The following is a 16,985-nucleotide window of genomic DNA, read 5'->3' on the forward strand; positions in this document are numbered from 1 at the left end:
CGTCCCATGGAGCCAATGCCAGCCGGGTCCAAGACAGACCCGCTGCTGGCCAAGGCCGAGCCCATCAGCAACAGTGGTAGCATCTCTGGGATAACAGATTTAAGAAGGGGGAAAAGAAAACTGCGCTACTGCAGCCGAAGAGAGGAGTGAGAACATGTAAGAGAAACAACCCTACAGACCCCCAGGTCAGTGCAGAAGGAGGGGGAGGAGGTGCTCCAGGCGCCGGAGCAGAGATTCCCCTGCAGCCCGTGGGGAAGACCATGGTGAGGCAGGCTGTCCCCCTGCAGCCTGGGGAGGTCCACGGGGGAGCAGATCTCCACCTGCCCCCACGCCAGAGCAGGGGGATTCCCGAAGGAGGCTGTGACCCCGTGGGAAGCCCGCGCTGGAGCACGTTTTCTGGCAGGACTTGTGACCCTGCAGGGGACCCACGCTGGAGCAGTCTGTGCCTAAAGGACTGCAGCCCATGGAAGGGACCCACACTGGAGCAGCTCATGAAGAACTGCAGCCCATGGGAAGGACCCACGTTGGAGAAGTTCATGAAGGACTGTCTCCCATGGGAAGGACCCCACGCTGGAGCAGGGGACGAGTGATGACTCCTGCCCCTGAGGAGGAAGGAGCGGCAGAGACAACGTGTGACGAACTGATCGTAACCCCCATTCCCTGTCCCCCTGTGCCCCTGGGGGGGTAGGTAGAGAATCAGGGAGTGAAGCTGTGCCTGGGAAGAAGGGAGGGGTGGGGAGAAGGTGTTTTGAGATTTGGTTTTATTTCTCATTATCCTACTCCGGTTGATTGGCAATAAATTAAGTTAATTTTCCCCAAGTCGAGCCTGTTTTGCCTGTGACAATAATTGGTGAGTGATCTCTCCCTGTCCTTATCTCAACCCACAAGCCCTTTGTTACATTTTCTCTCATCTGTCCAGCTGAGGGGGGGTGATAGAGCAGCTTTGGTGGGCACCTGGCCTCCAGCCAGGGTCAATCCATCACAAATACACGCACTGAACCAGCCGCCATGCCGGCGAGCCAGGTTTCATGAGCTTCGGCTCTCACAAAAGCAGTGCTGGGGCCGTGCCTGGCACAGCACGGGGTGTGCCAGCTCCCTGCCAGCTCTGGCACAGCTCCACGCTGCCACGCATCACCGCGCTGCACCACGACTGCCACCCAGGGCAGCCCTGGCACACCGTCCCCTCCACTCCCACCGGTGCCAGCCCCAGGATCTGGCTCTCTGGGTTGCAGCCCAGCCTCCTCCTCCTCCTCTCTCCCTGGTTGCTCCCGGGGAGCAATGGCTCCTGCTGCTCTTGGCATCTTTGTGTCTCCATGTCTCCGGTTTGGGGATGGGCTGTAGGGATGGGGACACCTTCCCCAGCGCAGGGCAGCGTGTGGTACCCAGCTGCCAACTGGGCAGCAAGAGGGACCCGGGACCTGCGCTGCAGAGAGATGTCGGCACCTGGAGCCCAGCGCCAAGGGTGAGAGGCTTTGGAGAGTGGGGCTGGAAACAGGATGGACAAGGATGATTAACCCGCCAGTAAATCAGGGGATCATCTGGGTGACCAGCCCGTGCTGGCAGCAGTTCCAGGCTCGTGCCTGTCCCCAGCTGGGGCCTCGCAGTCCCCACCGGTGCCGGCATCATGGCTGGGGCTGGGCAGCGAGCTCTGGTCCCACCACACCACCACACCGTGGGTCGGGGTCAGGCTGTGCAGCCACCTCCGCTGCCCGCTGAGCTGGCAGCAGCACTAGCAGGCAGGGTGCTCCTCTCCCAGCAGCACGGTGGAGAAGGGTGCTCGCAGCCTCGACAGCCCCTGCTGGAGTTTAGTGTCGGTTTTGCTGTTTCTGTGATCGTCCGTTATTCCACCACCAGTCAAAAAGAAAATTCTGGTGTTGTCTGGTGATGTTGGACATAAACGGCCAGGCAATGTGAGCAGAGCAGGGGCTGGCAGAGAGGGAGCTGGTGTCCACCCAGATGGACGTCACGCGAGGCAGCATTGCAGTGAGCAGGCACCCGCCTGCCCTGTGCTGCCGGGAGCACCGCCGCTCCTGAGGCTCTGCCGTGGCCATTTGATTAATGGGGCAATTTTTAAAGCCTTCTTCTGAGATTTGACGTGACTGGAAACCTCTCGGCGGACCATGAGAGCAGCAAAGCCCTGTGCAGGGAAGCAGATGGCTCAGCCGCAGTTGGCCGAAGCCCCTCAATGCGCAGCTGCAGCTCAGGCTTTGGTGTCCCCCGAAGGCTCTTCAAGCAGAGACGGGGAGCAGCACCCACCAAGAGGGGCCCTCCACACCATCAGGCAAGGGTCTGCATCTCCCCTTCAGGGGATGGCACCCTCCTGCCCTGTCCCAGCCGCGACAAGCCGTGTGGCACCACACTGGGTAAGAGTGCCACCTCCCCAGGGACTCTGCTTCGAAATGACGCCTGCAGCCAGCAGCATGAACCCACGGGGAGCCCCGGCACATGCAATCCCTCCCAGGCTGCGTGTCGATCGCAGTGGTCACCTTCGAGTCCTGCATCAGGGCCGAGGAAAGACGTCCCTTCCCTCCCAGGGGCTGCTGCATCTCCCAGGCATGCTGCCCAGGCTCGGCAGCTCCGCGCCTGCCCTCAGCCTCACCGGCAGCATCGCTTTCCCGTGTGTCCCCGGGCGTTGAATTGCGCGGCATGGGGTGCAGAGGGTGGATGTGCATGCGGAAAGGTGCGTGGGGAGCATTTGGGCTCCCTGTATGGGAACGAATACCCCTCCCGCAGAGCTCCCTCCCCACCCTCAGCACCACCGGAGCACCCACTGACACCCAGCTTACCCCAGAGGCTTCGCCGCCTCCGCTGCCCGCAGGCTGCCCGGATCCTGCCCCTGCCTGTGCCAGCCCTGACTCACACCGGCTCCCGCTGCCGGTGACGCCCGTGAGATGCCTGTCGGGTCTCGCCTCCTCCCCGTCGTGCCGGATTTGGTCCCACCGTCGCTTCCTCACGGCCCTGCCCTTCCTCCCTGCCTGCCCCGGCACCGCTGCCTGTGGCAGGAGAGTCCGGCTGGGACCGTGGGTGCCAGGACCGGGACCCGGCTCAGCGCCGGCGGCTCCATGCCCAGGGCAGGGGCAATTCCCCTGGGACCTGCGCCTGCTCCTCCAGAGGCAGCTCCGGGGGGTGGCGGAGGTGGGTGTCCCGTGGGCGGCTGCTCCCCTTCCCAGCTCTCCCCCGGGACCAGCCCCTTGAGGGGCAGCGGACCCCCAGGCCCGGGGAAGGCTGGCTGGCTGTCCCCGGCCGTCCCCCCTCTCTGCTAACTCCAGTGACGGCGTGCCATCGCCTGAGCAGGGTCTCCACAGCGTGAACCGCCCCAGCATTTGGGCTGGTGCAGGCAACCCTGTCCCTCCCGCGGTCCCACCTGAAGTCCCCTGGCACCCGCAGCAGCTTCCAGCAAGAGCTGGGTGCGGGTGCCAGCCACCCCCCCCGGTGCAGGTGCCACCCCCCCGGGCGTGAGCGCCGCAGGGCGGTGGGGACAGAGCAGGCTCCAGCCCCAAAAGCGTCCTTGGGAACGGTGACGGGCAAGGGCAGGGTGGCCTCGCGCGCCGTCGGCCACCGTTAGCCTCGCCTGGGGGCAGGAGCCACAGGAGCCGGCATGCCCTCCAACACCAGGCACACTTCCTCCTCTTCCTCCTCTTCCTCTTCCTCCTCGAAGGCAGCAAACGCCTGCCTGCCCTGGCTCGGGCTGCAAGGTGCTGCCCAAATGGCTGGAGGCATTTCACTGGCCTCTCCCGACGTTCTGCTCATCTCCACTATTTCTAAAATACTTAGGTTTTCCAAGCATTGTCCAGCTGGAGGGAGGTTCAGCGTCCTGTGCTGGCACCAGAGGCCCTGGTAGGACAGACACCTCGACCGCAGGACGGCCCCTCCAGATTGATTTTGATTCACTACAAAATTTTGATAAACCCCCTGCCAGACCGGCTCGACTCGGCCATTCTCAGCTCTCTGCACCAGCAGCCCCAAGAAGCCACTTCACAAGTGACAAAGAGCTGGTACCAAAAATAGCAGGTGGTTGCAAATTGCAGCACAGACTTGTTTATTTTCTGTCCCCCCTCCCCGGCTCTGCCTGCCCAGCCTCTGCCATCAGCCCTGGACTGTGCAGGGCAGTGAGGAGGAGGACGGGAGCAGGGCTGGGTGATGTGACCCCGAGCAGCAGCGCAGGAGCGTGGGGCAGAGGCAGAATAGAATAAAATAGAATAGAATAGAATAGAATAGAAGAATAGAATTTCAGCTGGAAGGGACCTACAACAATCATCTAGTCCAATTGCATCTAGTCCATCCAGCCCTCAGGAATGGACACATTCAGGGCTCCCTGGGCAATGCCGGGGCAAGGACTGGGTAAAGCTGGGCTAAGCAGCCGGTCCTGCACTGGCAGAAGAGCAGCAGAGCAAGCCCCTGCCAAAGGGATTTATTAAACTATGAGAAAACACTGATGACATGGTGCTCTGTGACTTACAATGCACCAACAGACTCTTACACTTACCCAGGGACAGGGGAACCGGTGCTGGGTGGTGCTTGAGGGAAAAGACACTGGCCACAAACTGAACTGGGTGGCAAATCTCTCTAAAACTGGGAGGAGCGGTCCCCCCTCCCAGGCACTGCCTCCCCATTTCAAACTAACGTACCAAGCAGTTGAGAAGAACGTGGCAGGTCCTGGTGAAGCAGCACAGGGACGGGTCGGGCGCCCGGGACGGCTCAGTCCTTCGTGCCGGCGGGGTGGCCGGGCTGCGGGCGCAGAGGGCACCCCCCCCTCCCACCCCTCCGGCAGCACGGCCTCGGCTGGCAGCCGCGCTCTCGGGCTGCCGGGGGAAGCGGCAGCACAAGACATCCCCGTCCCAGGGACACTCCGTGCAGATGTTCACCCTTCACCTCCAGATGTTGCGGATGGTGCAGCAGGCTGCCGTCACGCCGGCGGCACTGGGCTCGACGACATCCAGCCGGTTGTGCAGGCAGCACCAGCAAGGCTTCAGCCTACCTTCAGCTCCATCACCTCCCTGCAGCTGAATTTCCACTTCTCCTGTGGCCTCGATAAGGTGTCACCAGCCAGGGCGGCGGGTTCGGCAGGGTCCCCCAGAGTGACGGTGGGCACCGAGGCACTGCTGTGAATAACGCCACTGGGAGAGAATAATGTCCCCGCTTGGCCCAGCACGTTACGCCCGACCTCGCCAGCGCCTTGGCATCCTGGACCTGGCAGTGCTCCCCACGCCGGTGCTCGTGAGCCCTCCCGGTGCCCCGCAGCCCCCGGGGAGCGATGCCCACCACAGTTCGTGTACTTGCTGGCTCCTTCCCAAGGACAAATGATGGGACTGTGTGTCGCATCAATGTCCCCCGCGCAGCTTGGGAAATCCATTTTCTGAAAGGCGGCTCTTAATTGAAAGATGTTCTTCATGGCCACGACATGGCATAAAACACTTTAAGGACTGCATCCCACATCTCCATCACCGCCGGACCCACTGTTGACTTGCCCACGCCAAACTGGCTGGCCACAGAGCGGTAGTAGCTTCGGGTGGCCAGCTTCCAGGCGGCGATGGCCACCCGCTCCTGCCCGGGGACAGGGTCCTTGAGCTGATAAGGAGGAGAGAGGCGAACGGCACACAGAGCCGAGAACCTCAAGTTGCAACCACTGAAATCTGCTTTCAGCCCAGGGGCCACAAGGGTAAGCGCAGGGCACCATCACGCAGCCATTCCTAGAAAGGGGCTTGCACCCCAAAACACGGGGCATGGCCAGCAAAGGGGCCAGGCACTAACGGGTGGGCCCCATGGCATGACCCTCCCACGGGACAGTGCAGCGGAGCAGCAGAAAGCGTGCTGTGCTCCAGCAAGCACCGGCCCATGAGCACAGAGGGGATGCAATGAGCCCAGCGAGGCTGGCCAGCTGGCAGCACCACCTCCAAGAGGAAAATCCTCCGTGGGAAAGTGCCAGCTCCCGTGGCACTGGCATCTTTCACTCTGGCGATGCACTCCGAGCACGAACTCTCCTGCCCTGGCTGTGGTGGGAGCCCGACCAGGCTGGGGGACACCGGCGGGAGCCCCAGCACCGGGCTCCGGCAGCGCCCCAGCCCAGGCAGGGCACTCTGGTCCTGCTGGGAGCCTGGCGTGCCCGTGGCTGGGGGGGGGGATCACGGTGTCTTTCCCCGAGGAACAGGGGACATTCACGACACCCTATGCCAGGCATTCAACGTGCACAGCGCGGGGCACGTGGCCGTGCATCCACCACCCTGCCGGACCCCCCCACCTCCTCCCCACCCAGCAGGGGATCCCCAGCACTTGGGCCACACGCTCCCGGCACAGCCGCCTTCCCAAAGCAAGCAGACATCCTCCAGAGCAACCCGGCGTGGTGGCTGCTGCAGGAGGCGGCACCCCCCCAACAGCCCCCCGCCACACTCCCGGGCCCCGGGGTCCTCCAGTGCCGTGGGTGGTGGGAAACCCCTCTCGGGCAGCGAGCAAAGCCACCAGCTCGTCACATCCCGGGACAGCTCCTCCTGGCAACCCACCAGCTCTGCCCGCTCCTCCGAGGAGAAACAGGCGGCCACATCCTTGAACATCACCGGGACCTGCGGCAGTGCGGGACCCTGCTCAGCACCCTGGCAGGAGAGTGGATGGGGGAGAGGAGCCTGGGGGGTCCCGCTCGCAGCCCCACGGCACCTTCCCCACTCCCACCCCGGCTGCGCAACTGCCGCCCCCCGCTTTGGGCAGCGCTACGGGGCAGAAACAGCTCCCACGAACAGACGTGGCTGGGCATGGGGACATCTGTGCGGGGACAGATGTGTCCCCACAGGGACCTCCTGGGAGCTGACCCATCCCTCCGAGACCCATCGGGGAGGGATGGCAGCCCTGAGCCCTGGGTGCCCTGTGGGATGGGGGACACACTCCAGCAGACCGGGGGTCCCACCAGCCAGGCACAAAGGCACGCTCTGCACCCCAGCTCTGCACCCCAGGGTCCCGGCTCCCCAGGCTCTGCATCCCCCCCCAGCTCCAGGCAACTCCAGGCTCACAGCTCCCGCAGCACCGGGCACGGTTTCACCGGTGCACAGCCCAAGCTGGGCAAACCGGGGAAGGGGCCCCATCCCCTGCCACCCAGCAGCCACCCCGGCTTCACCCGGCTGGTGCCCGGCAGCGCCGCTACACCCAGGGGAGCGGGTCAGGACAGGGGTCCCGGGTGCTGTTCATCCCCCAGAGTCACCCAGCCTACCCCCAGCACCCCTCCGAGGGGAAGGCTAAGGGCCAAAAGCTGGGAAGCGGGGAGAGGCTCTGGCCCTTGGGCTGCCTCCCCCAGCGCAGGATGAGACCTTTCCGTTTTGCCGCAAGAGACCAGACCCCACGCTCGCGTCACAGTCTTCTGGCTTTAAATACAGACGGTAACAAGGAGATACCCTCCCACACAGGGGCAGGGCACTGGTGGGACTGGGAGAACTGGGAAGTGCCTTGGAGGGATTTTTTAAGGTCTGAAGGGGTGCGGAGCGCAGGGCTCACAGGTCCTGGACGTGCACCCAGCCAAGCCCCAGGGAGGAGGCAGCAGGCACTAGCAAAGTCAGTGTCCTGTGGGGGCAGGATGAGGGCCCCTCCTGCCCCGCTGCCATGCTCCGGGCCTCTCCACACAGGGATAAGCCCCCTCCCGCAGTCCAGAGCGGCCGCAGCTACTGCTGGCAGCCCGTCGGGTCGTCCCCTGCCCTGAGGGTCCCCCCGTCCCCCTCTCCGTGCGCCCGCTGGTGCAGCAGCAGCTTGCTCTTGGAGCTGAAGCCCAGCCGGCACTGGGAGCAGGCGAAGGTCTTGTAGCGCCGGTGGAGCTTCTTGTGCGTGATGAGGTTGGCCTTGTTGCAGAAGGACTTGTCGCACTGGGGGCAGGCGAAGGGCCGCTCGCCCGTGTGCACGCGCTGGTGCACCAGCAGGTTCCCGCTGCGGCTGAAGCCGCGGCCGCAGTCGGGGCACTTGTGGGAGCGTTCCTGCGCGTGGCTGCGCTGGTGGATGATCAGGCTCTCCTTCCAGCTGAAGCTGCGGTCGCAACGCCCGCAGAGGAAGGGTCGCTCCTCGCAGTCGGCGGCCCGGTGCCGGCTCAGGCTGGCCTCGTCCTCGAAGCGCTTGTCGCAGCGGGGGCACTTGCGGCACGCGTCGCCGGCGTGCTCCTTGCGGTGCGCCTGCAGGTCGCGCTTGTGGCGGAAGCTGTCCCCGCAGAGCGGGCAGGCGTAGCCGCCCTCGCCGCCGTGGCTCGCCCGGTGCCGCAACAGATCCCCTTTCAAGCAGAAGGTCCTGGCGCACTCCGTGCAGGCGTGCCGGCGCCGGCCCCGGTGCTTTTTGTGCGTCAGGAGGTTGCGGTAGTGGCGGAAAGCCTTGCCGCAGGCACCGCACTGGTAGGAGGGCGCCGGGCGCAGGTGCTCGCGCTGGTGCGCGCTCAGCCCGGCCTCGTTCTCGAAGCTCTGCCCGCAGGTGCCGCAGATGAGGAGCCCCCCACCCCTCGCCACGGGCACCTCCAGCAGCTGCTCCCCCCGCTCCCACCCCGGCAGCTCCTGGGGGGCATCCCCGGCCCAGGCCCCCGGCTCCGTGTCGCAGCAGCCGGAGCAGAGCACGGGGTGCCCCAGCTCCTCGGCCGCCCCGGCTGGCGACGCGCACGGGACCCAGCGTCCCCGGTCGTCGTCCTCACGCAGGTCCTCGCCGGCCGTCCCGCCCCAGGCAGCTGTCGGGAACAGGGGTGCAGTCATGGCGGGGGGCGTCCCGGCACGGGGGCACCGCCGGCACAGACCCGCGACGGTCCCCGTGCCCGCGGCACCGGCCCCTCGCCCGCCGCAGCCTCCCCTCGGCCCTGCAACACCCACGGGACAACCAGGCCTGGGGGGCCGAGGTGGGACACCCAAACCCACCCGGTGAGGAGGAGCTCGTCTGGGGTGGGGGTCTGGCTGGGGCCAGCCGCCTCGTACCGCGCTCGGGGCTTCTGTCTCTAACTTACTAAATCGGCACCAATTTCCCAGCCCGGTGCCCCCCCGCCACGCGGGGGGTCTCCCCGCAGTCACTCACAGGTGCCAGAGGCGTCAGGAGCTCTGCCGTCCCCCCCGCCGTAGGGGACCCCCCCACGCGACTCCTCCCTGGGTTCCATTCTGTGGGTGAGCTTGGACTCGGGGCCTGTGTGGGAGAGAGAAACCTCAGCATCCCTCGAGCCGCCCAAGGAGCGTCACCGTCACCAGGGGCCGTGGCGATGTGCCTGGGGGAAGCCGGCTGTGGGAGCAGCGGGACCAGCGGGCTGCCGCGTCCAGGGCCCTCGGGAGCTGCCGGCATCAACCCCGCTTGTGGCAGCGAACCGGGGCACACCAGGGTGGGGAGCGGCGGGGCCGGGGTACCTGGAGCCGTTATTCCTCACACACCGGGGACGGACTCGGCAAGGCCGGGGAGGGCAGCGGGCGCGCTGCAGCCCCGCTCTGCGTGGAGAGACGGTAAGTTGGGCTCTGCCCACGCGCGGCCGGCCGGAGGGGCTCGGGCTGCGGACCCCCGGCTGAGCCTCCGGAACCCCGGCTGAGCCTCCGGACGTGCTCCCAGCCTGGCAGCGCTGCCGGCTCTGTGCCCGGGCTCCCCAGGAGTGCATCCTTACCCAGGGTGGCAATCAGGTCATAGTTGTCCATCATCACCTCCTGGTAGAGCTCCCGCTGCCATGCCACCAGCTCTACCCACTCCTCGGGGGAGAAATAGACGGCCACGTCCTCGAACGTCACCGCACCCTGGAAAAGAGCGTAGGGGCTGAGGGGACCTGGGGAGCCAGCAGCTGGACCCCAGGCAGGGGGGCACGGGGGGTGTCTGCAGCCACGGTCACCCCCTTCTCCCAGGGGGCACACAGAGCTGTAGCACGCCGCGGTTCCCAAAACGTCCCCGTCCTTGGGTCGCTCGGCTCCCTGGCAATCGGTGCAGGATGGCTGGGGCTACGGTGAGCCCCAGACTGTCCCGGGAAAAGCAGGGCTCCCCAGTCCCCCCCCCCCAGCCCCACGCTCCTCACCTCGGCCCGAGGGTCTGGCTGCCGCAGCGCCTGGGGGCCCACGGGACCCCCCCACCCCCGCTAAGCAGGACCAGAGGGCTGGGACCGCATCCAGCCCACGCTTCGACACCCGGCTCAGCACCGCCCGGAACGGGGCACGGTCCCTCTTCCCGACCCGCCGCGCCCACTCGAGACCACCGGGCACCGGAGAAGCCGGGGATGCTGGCGGCTCCCGGGGGGGTCTCCATGCTGGCACAGCGATGCGGGACCACGCACCACCCCCCCGCCCCCCAACTCCCGGGACCCCGCACACGGGCAACAAGAGCCACCGCCGAGCCACGGACCCGCGGGGACGTGGGTCTCAGGCGCAGCCCGGACGAGCTGCCGCCGAAACCGGGCTGGGAACCGGGACCGGGGCCGGGGCCTCCCCCCGTCTCGTCCCCGCCGCTTCCCGGCTCCGGCGGGTCCCGGGGTGGGGGGGGTACGGGGGGGGTGGGGGGACCCGCTCGGCCTTACCCGCTGCATCTCTGCCCGGGGCCGGCGGTCGGCGGCGGCGGCACCGGGTGCCGGAAGGGCCCCGGCACGGAGCACCGCGATGGCGCCGGCGGAGCCAGGGCCGGGGCGGGCCCGGAAGGGGACGGCGGGGGCGGGACCGAGGCGGTCGGTCGACCCGGGGAGCACCGGGAATCCCGGGGAGCGTCAGCCCCGGGGGGAGCGGGGAGCCGGCCCCGGGTGCGCTCGCTGAGCCCCGGGCTGGCCAGCAGCTCCTGACTGCCTGGGGGGGACAGAGGGGAGGGAGCAGGGCCCGGGGGGGGTCTCCAAACGGACACCCCCCCCCCCCCCGCCGCCATGCCACCGCTCGGGGCAGGGGTCAGCGTCCGAGAGTCCGGCGGGCACCGCTCTGCCGGGACCGGCCGTCCTCTCCTGCCCTCCGCGACCGCGCTCGCCCGCGTTTTGTGGGACACCCCCCCCCCCCAGGCCCGTGGGCGCGGGTGGGAGGTCGGCAAGGTGTCCCCCGCGGCGTGCCCCCCCCCCCGAGAAGCGGGGAGCTGGGGTTGCAGCAGGTCCCCGTGGCAGGGCAGGCTCTGCCGGCGCATGGTGGCCGCTGCGCCGCGGTGGCGCGGCGCTCTCCAGCCGAAGCGCTCGCCTCCCTCCCCGCCCCCAGCTCCCTGCGCCCCGTGCACCGAACCACGCGGGTCCCGCGGGGGGGGGGGTTCGTGCCGCTGGTGTCAGAGCGGGCTCCGGCCCCACCGGTGCTTCGCTGTCAGTCCCGGACCGGGGATCCCCTGGGGAGAGGAGCCGGGGGGGGGGGGTGACTTCATGTGCCAGGGCTTCGAGGGGGGCTCGCCCCCGAGACAAGGGGAGTCAAAAGAATCTCAGTGGAGGAGGTGAAAGATCAGCAATATGTTCAAATATTGAGCCTAACCTTAACCAGTCTCCCCCTGGAAGGAAGCGTTAACGAGGACATCTTAAACCAAGTGTACCCGGGGGTATGGGCTACTGATGCACCTGGAAGAGCGAAAAGTGCTCCACCTGTTGAAGTTAGGATCAAGGAAGGCCAAAAGCCGGTGAGAATTAAACAATATCCCCTAAAGAAGGAAGACAGAGAAGGAATCCGGCCAGTGATAGAAAAATTTTTGCAATTGGGATTATTAAAAGAATGTGAGTCTGAATTCAATATCCCTATATTACCTGTTCGGAAGCCCGATGGGTCATATCGGGTGGTCCAAGACTTACGGGCGGTGAATAAGATAACTGAAGATCTTTACCCGGTAGTGGCGAACCCATAGACCCTGTTGACTGTATTAACACCTGAATTGACTTGGTTTACTGTTTTAGATTTGAAGGATGCTTTCTTTTGCCTCCCTCTCCATGAAGCCAGCCAAAAATTATTATATGCATTTGAATGGGAAAACCCCAAGAGTGGTCGAAAGACCCAGCTCACTTGGACGGTGTTGCCACAAGGATTTAAGAATAGTCCTACCATTTTTGGCAGTCAGCTTGCAAAAGACTTAGAATCCTGGGAAGCCCCGTCTGAGGAGGGGAAGCTGTTGCAGTACGTGGATGATATCCTGATCGCCACCAAAACAGAGAAAGATTGTATGACGTGGACGGTGAGTCTGTTGAATTTCCTGGGACTCCAGGGGTACTGGGTATCCAAGAAAAAGGCACAGGTAATGCAACGCAAAGTGAATTATTTGGGCTATGAAATTAGTGCGGGACAAAGAACTTTGGGACAGGCCCATAAAGAGGCAATATGTCAAACTCGGAGACCTCAAACAGTAAAAGAGTTAGGGACTTTTCTGGGAAAGACGGGGTGGTGCTGATTGTGGATCTATAATAATGGATTGCTTGTTAAACCACTGTATGCATTGACAGCCACTGAGCAGAAACACCTTGAGTGGAACAAGGAGACCGAACGAGCCTTTGAGCTATTGAAAAAGGCTTTGATGTCAGCCCCAGCCTTAGGACTCCCAGATGCAAGTAAGCCGTTTCTTCTTTACTCCCACGAGAAGCAGGGCATTGCCCTGGGAATATTAGCACAAAACCTGGGTCCATATCGACGGGCAGTTGCCTACTTCTCTAAGCAGTTAGACACGACTGCAAAAGGTTGGCCTGGATGCCTGCGGGCGGTTGCGGCTGTGATACTGAATATACAGGAAGCCCGAAAGTTTACTCTGGGCCAGAAAATGACTGTTCTGGTGTCTCACACAGTATCAGCAGTACTGGAAGCAAAAGGTGGACAGGAATCCGCAAAGATTCCTGAGATATCAAGCTATATTGGTAGAGCAGGATGATGTGGAGATTGTAGTCACTAACATTGTTAACCCAGCTTCTTTTCTCAGCAGGAACACAGGAGAACCGGTACATCATGACTGTTTGGAAACCATTGAAGCAACATACGCCAGTTGCCCAGACCTGAAAGACAGCCCCATGGAAAATGGGGAAACTTGGTTCACAGATGGAAGCAGTTACGTCCTAAATGGTAATTGACACGCGGGATACGCTGTCACCACCAGCCAAGAGGTAATAGAATCGGGGGCTTTGCCCATGAACACTTCCGCACAGAAGGCAGAAATAATTGCTGTAACCCGCGCCCTGGAGTTGGCCCAGGGCAAAGTTGTGAACATTTATACAGACTCAAAATATGCCTTTGGAGTTGTACATGCACATGGAGCGATTTGGAAGGAGAGAGGACTACTGAGTTCTCAAGGGAAAAATATCAAACACGCAGAAGAAATTCTGAAGTTACTGGAAGCTGTCCAGCTCCCTAAGAAAGTAGCAATTATGCATATCAAGGCACACCAGAAAGTGAGCTCAGATTTGGAAAAAGGGAACGAGCTGGCGGACAGAGAGGCAAAACAAGTGGCCAAAACAAAGGTAAAAATAGAAGGGGCTTTAATTCCGGATAGGCAGATCTCCCTAGCAGGTAAGCCAGAATACACCAAGGAAGATCAGAAGCTCATTACAGATTTAGAAGGGTCATATAATGAAGAAGGGTGGGCTCATACCCCACAAGGAAAGCTAATCGTTCCCTCTTGCTTATTATGGCATTTGATACGGGAGGAACATAGGAAAAGACATTGGGGAACAGAGGCTCTGTATAATCATTTGATAAGAGAAATTGTGGCTAGAAATTTATATACCACGGTGAGACAGGTGACTCAACAGTGTGATCTTTGCCTCCAAACTAATCCTAAGAATACCCCCAAGCCAGAAATGGGCCAGATTGGAAAAGGCAATGGGCCTGGACAACAATGGCAAATTGATTTTACAGAACTTCCAAGAAAAGGGGGGTATCGATATTTATTGGTATTAACTGATACCTTTTCAGGTTGGCCAGAAGCATTCCCAACAAGAACGGCTAAAGCTCGGGAGGTAACTAAAATACTGGTACAAGAGAGAATACCACGTTTTGGGGTTCCAGCAACCATATCCTCTGACAGAGGACCACATTTTGTCTCAAAAATAGTACAACAAATTAGCCACCATTTAGGTATAGATTGGCAGCTTCATACTCCATATCACCCCCAGTTGAGTGGTCAAGTGGAAAAAATGAACCACTTAAACAGCAAATTGTGAAATTAGGACAAGAAGCAAATTTGACATGGCCTCAGTCTGTCCCTTTAGCCCTTCTCCGTATACGAACAAGACCAAGGGCAAAAGAAGGACTGAGCCCCTTTGAAATTCTGTATGGACAACCCTATGGGATACAGAGAGGGGTGTCTGTACAAGCGGGGGATGAAATTATGACTTCTTACATGGTAGCATTAGGTAAGCAACTTAATAAAATCAGGAAGCATGTGGTAGGGACTCGAGGGAGAGGTTTGGATGGGCCTGTACATAATATACAACCAGGAGATTATGTGTATATAAAGTCTCTTACAGAAAAAACTCTGGAGCCACAGTGGGAAGGACCATTTCAAGTATTACTTACCTCCTTCACCGCGATTAGGATCAAGGAACGGAGCGCCTGGATCCATCACACTAGGGTGAAGAAGGCACCCAAAGGACAATGGACTTCACAAGAAAAGGGACCTTTGAAGCTCAAATTTGTAAGACATTGATTGTCATGCTCCTGAGTTGGACCTTGCCCAAGGGGCAGGCTTGGGATCGAAATACTTATTTAAATATGACAGAGAGTATCTTGAAAGTACTAAATTTATCAGATTGTTGGGTATGTAATCCCCTTCCTCAGGGGAACATGGAACTCCCCTTTCTAGGAGTCCCAACCACAAATTGGACATCTCTTATTAAAGATGGGCCAGACAGGAATGGATTATGCCTTTATGGAAAGGGAAATACCCAGCGGGAACCCAGCTTTGATCTGGAGGTACCTGACCCTAAAGAGGTCTTAATTACTGGCCGTTGCTTAAATATTACTGATAATATTTGGGGAGACATGGATAATTGTAGCCTTGCGGAAAATCTGGGAACTTTTGATAAAGGAGAATTAGAACGTCTTGGACTGAACTTAACTATCAGTTTCTATTATATCCAGAAACCAAAGAGGGGGCCAGAAAAGAAGGGGCAAGAACAAGACAGAAGGGAGACACATCTCGGTCCAAGATGCAACACAGGGCCCAGATACTGGTGGCTCTGTGGGGATGGCAGGGCCAGAAAGAGTTTACCCCAGAACTGGAAGGGACACTGTGTTCGGGGGTACCTTGCACCTCAGACCAGTATATTCGAGGGAGCTTCACCTCCCCAAGGGTTTTTGAGAACACCTTGGCTCCGTGTAAAACGGACTGAAAACCCACTAATTATTCGAGGTACTAGGTACCATAGTTTTGTCCGATGGCTAATCCCCTCTTTAGGGGTAAGCGAGTTGGAGAAAGCTATCGTGAATATATCTGCTACATTAGAGGTTATAGAAAAAGCTACAATTGATGCAATTCAAGGGCTGCAACTGGAAATACAATCCCTAAGCAAAGTAGTACTCCAAAATAGAATGGGATTGGACATGCTTTTAGCAAAAGAAGGGGGCTTATGTGTAGTTATAAACCAAACCTGCTGTACCTATATCAATCAAAACCAACGAACTGAAACAGATCTTGAAGAGATATGGGAGAAGACTAGAATACTACATGAAGCTTCCCAAGATGACACTTCTTGGGACTTGACAGACATATTAGAAAAATTAACCTCCTGGTTGCCAAATTTGACATGGTTGAAGCAATTGTTTGTCACTATAATAATCATTATTCTCTTGTCTGTGGTTCTTGGCTCTCTTGGTCTGTGGTTCAATGTGGCTTTTTGTGCTGTAGGAGTACAGGAGACTCTTACAGTGAATGGAAAAAGAATCGGTTACGACAAAAACTCGAGACCAACAAATACTTTGAGAAGATGCTAGATAGGGAAATAATGTATTAGAAGTACTAGGATTAGATATAGTAAAAGAATTTACTATTTTCTAGAAAAGGGGGGACTGAGACAAGGGGAGTCAAAAGAATCTCAGTAGACATAATAAAGGGGGATGAAAGATGATGTTTAGCGCTTACATTGTTGAAATTAGCTGACATAGAGACAGTCCTTGATAAGAAGAGCTGGTCCTAAGAACCAGCCAATAAGGTAGAGACAGTTCCTGATAAGAAGCAGGAGCTGGCCTCAAGAGCCAGCCAAGACTGGTCTTGCGGCTTGGGTGAATACCAAGAAATCACTGAGCCTGCGCAAGAAAAGAGGTTACTAGCAGTGACAGAGTCATCTATCTTCATCTCTGCGACCACCAGACGACCACCATAAAGAGGCACTGCGCAAGCGCAGTTGAGAGGAGACTACAGAAATGACCTCTCGGAGCTAATTTTAATATGAAGCGGGGACAGGTCATGCATATGTATAGGCATATTGTGAATATGTAACACTTGACTGTATAAACTTGAAACGAACTGCTGAGTCGGGCGTGCACGACTTTGGTGGGACTACCCCCCCCGCCCCGTGCTGCCCAGCGCTGAATAAACATACCTACTTTACAATCTCACTGATTGTGGAGCCTGTTTCCGCACGTCAACCCCGAATCTGGGGGAAACGCAGGCGGGAACTTCTCCAGGCAGAGCGAGGTTTGGCCCCTGCTCCTCTGCCCCCTCGGTGGAGGGACCCCCTCTCCAGCGCTCTCGGGCCGTGAGGTGGTCTTTCTCCATTGCCACATCCCAGAGAAGCTCCTTCGCCCTTCTGCCAGCTCTGCCCATTCCGTGAGGAACCACCTCCTCAAACACCACCCGGCGCTGCTGCAGAAAGCAGGTCCTGCTCAGGGCAGGCAGGACACAGGCAGCCCACGCCACGCCGACCTTGTGTTAGCAAAGAACTCGTCGTGCTGCCTGCACTGGACACTACGGGCAGACCTCTGCCTGCTTTGGCCGGTCTCCGGTGGAGCGGAGGCTGCGTTAGTGCATCTCCAAGCCGAGGGAGGTGTCACCGCAGGCTTGGCACGGCACTGGTGCCACCATGGGTCTTCTCCTTCAGCCCCGAGCGCAGCCTGAGCCAGCTGAGCCCTGCCCGCAGCGTGCCAGCGCGGCAGGACCCCTCTGTG

General features: G+C 60.2%; 1 protein-coding gene and 2 long non-coding RNA genes across 8 annotated transcripts; 1 reads left to right on the top strand and 2 right to left on the bottom strand.

The window, feature by feature from the left end:
- Window positions 1–3,420: 3,420 nt before the first annotated feature.
- LOC121233182 lies at window positions 3,421–6,893 on the bottom strand. The gene is made up of 3 exons (XR_005932064.1): window positions 6,552–6,893; window positions 6,231–6,238; window positions 3,421–4,544 (listed from the first exon to the last, which is right to left on the bottom strand). It is a non-coding gene; the product is annotated as an uncharacterized LOC121233182 (long non-coding RNA).
- Window positions 6,894–7,332: 439 nt separating this feature from the next.
- Window positions 7,333–11,209, bottom strand: LOC115338982 (zinc finger protein 239-like). 4 transcript variants are annotated; one of them, XM_030008178.2, is made up of 4 exons: window positions 10,475–11,209; window positions 9,581–9,707; window positions 9,013–9,117; window positions 7,333–8,674 (listed from the first exon to the last, which is right to left on the bottom strand). In XM_030008178.2, exons 1-4 carry the CDS (start codon window positions 10,481–10,483, stop codon window positions 7,641–7,643), a joined length of 1,275 nt encoding a protein of 424 aa, XP_029864038.1. In that variant the 5' UTR covers window positions 10,484–11,209; the 3' UTR covers window positions 7,333–7,640. The 4 variants fall into 4 exon arrangements, with proteins under 4 accessions (XP_029864038.1, XP_029864036.1, XP_029864035.1 ...); XM_030008176.2 differs by lacking the exon at window positions 10,475–11,209 and adding an exon at window positions 9,333–9,410 and having other exon boundaries at window positions 9,581–9,620; XM_030008175.2 differs by lacking the exon at window positions 9,013–9,117.
- Window positions 11,210–11,964: 755 nt separating this feature from the next.
- Window positions 11,965–14,657, top strand: LOC121233181. Of its 3 annotated transcripts, XR_005932061.1 has the most exons (3): window positions 11,965–12,132; window positions 12,805–12,985; window positions 14,348–14,657. It is a non-coding gene; the product is annotated as an uncharacterized LOC121233181 (long non-coding RNA). The 3 variants fall into 3 exon arrangements; XR_005932063.1 differs by lacking the exon at window positions 14,348–14,657 and having other exon boundaries at window positions 12,792–12,985; XR_005932062.1 differs by lacking the exon at window positions 14,348–14,657 and having other exon boundaries at window positions 12,808–12,985.
- Window positions 14,658–16,985: the final 2,328 nt, after the last annotated feature.

Source organism: Aquila chrysaetos, chromosome 3, assembly GCF_900496995.4.
Source record: "Aquila chrysaetos chrysaetos chromosome 3, bAquChr1.4, whole genome shotgun sequence".
In the NCBI taxonomy this organism is placed as follows: Eukaryota; Metazoa; Chordata; class Aves; order Accipitriformes; family Accipitridae; genus Aquila; species Aquila chrysaetos.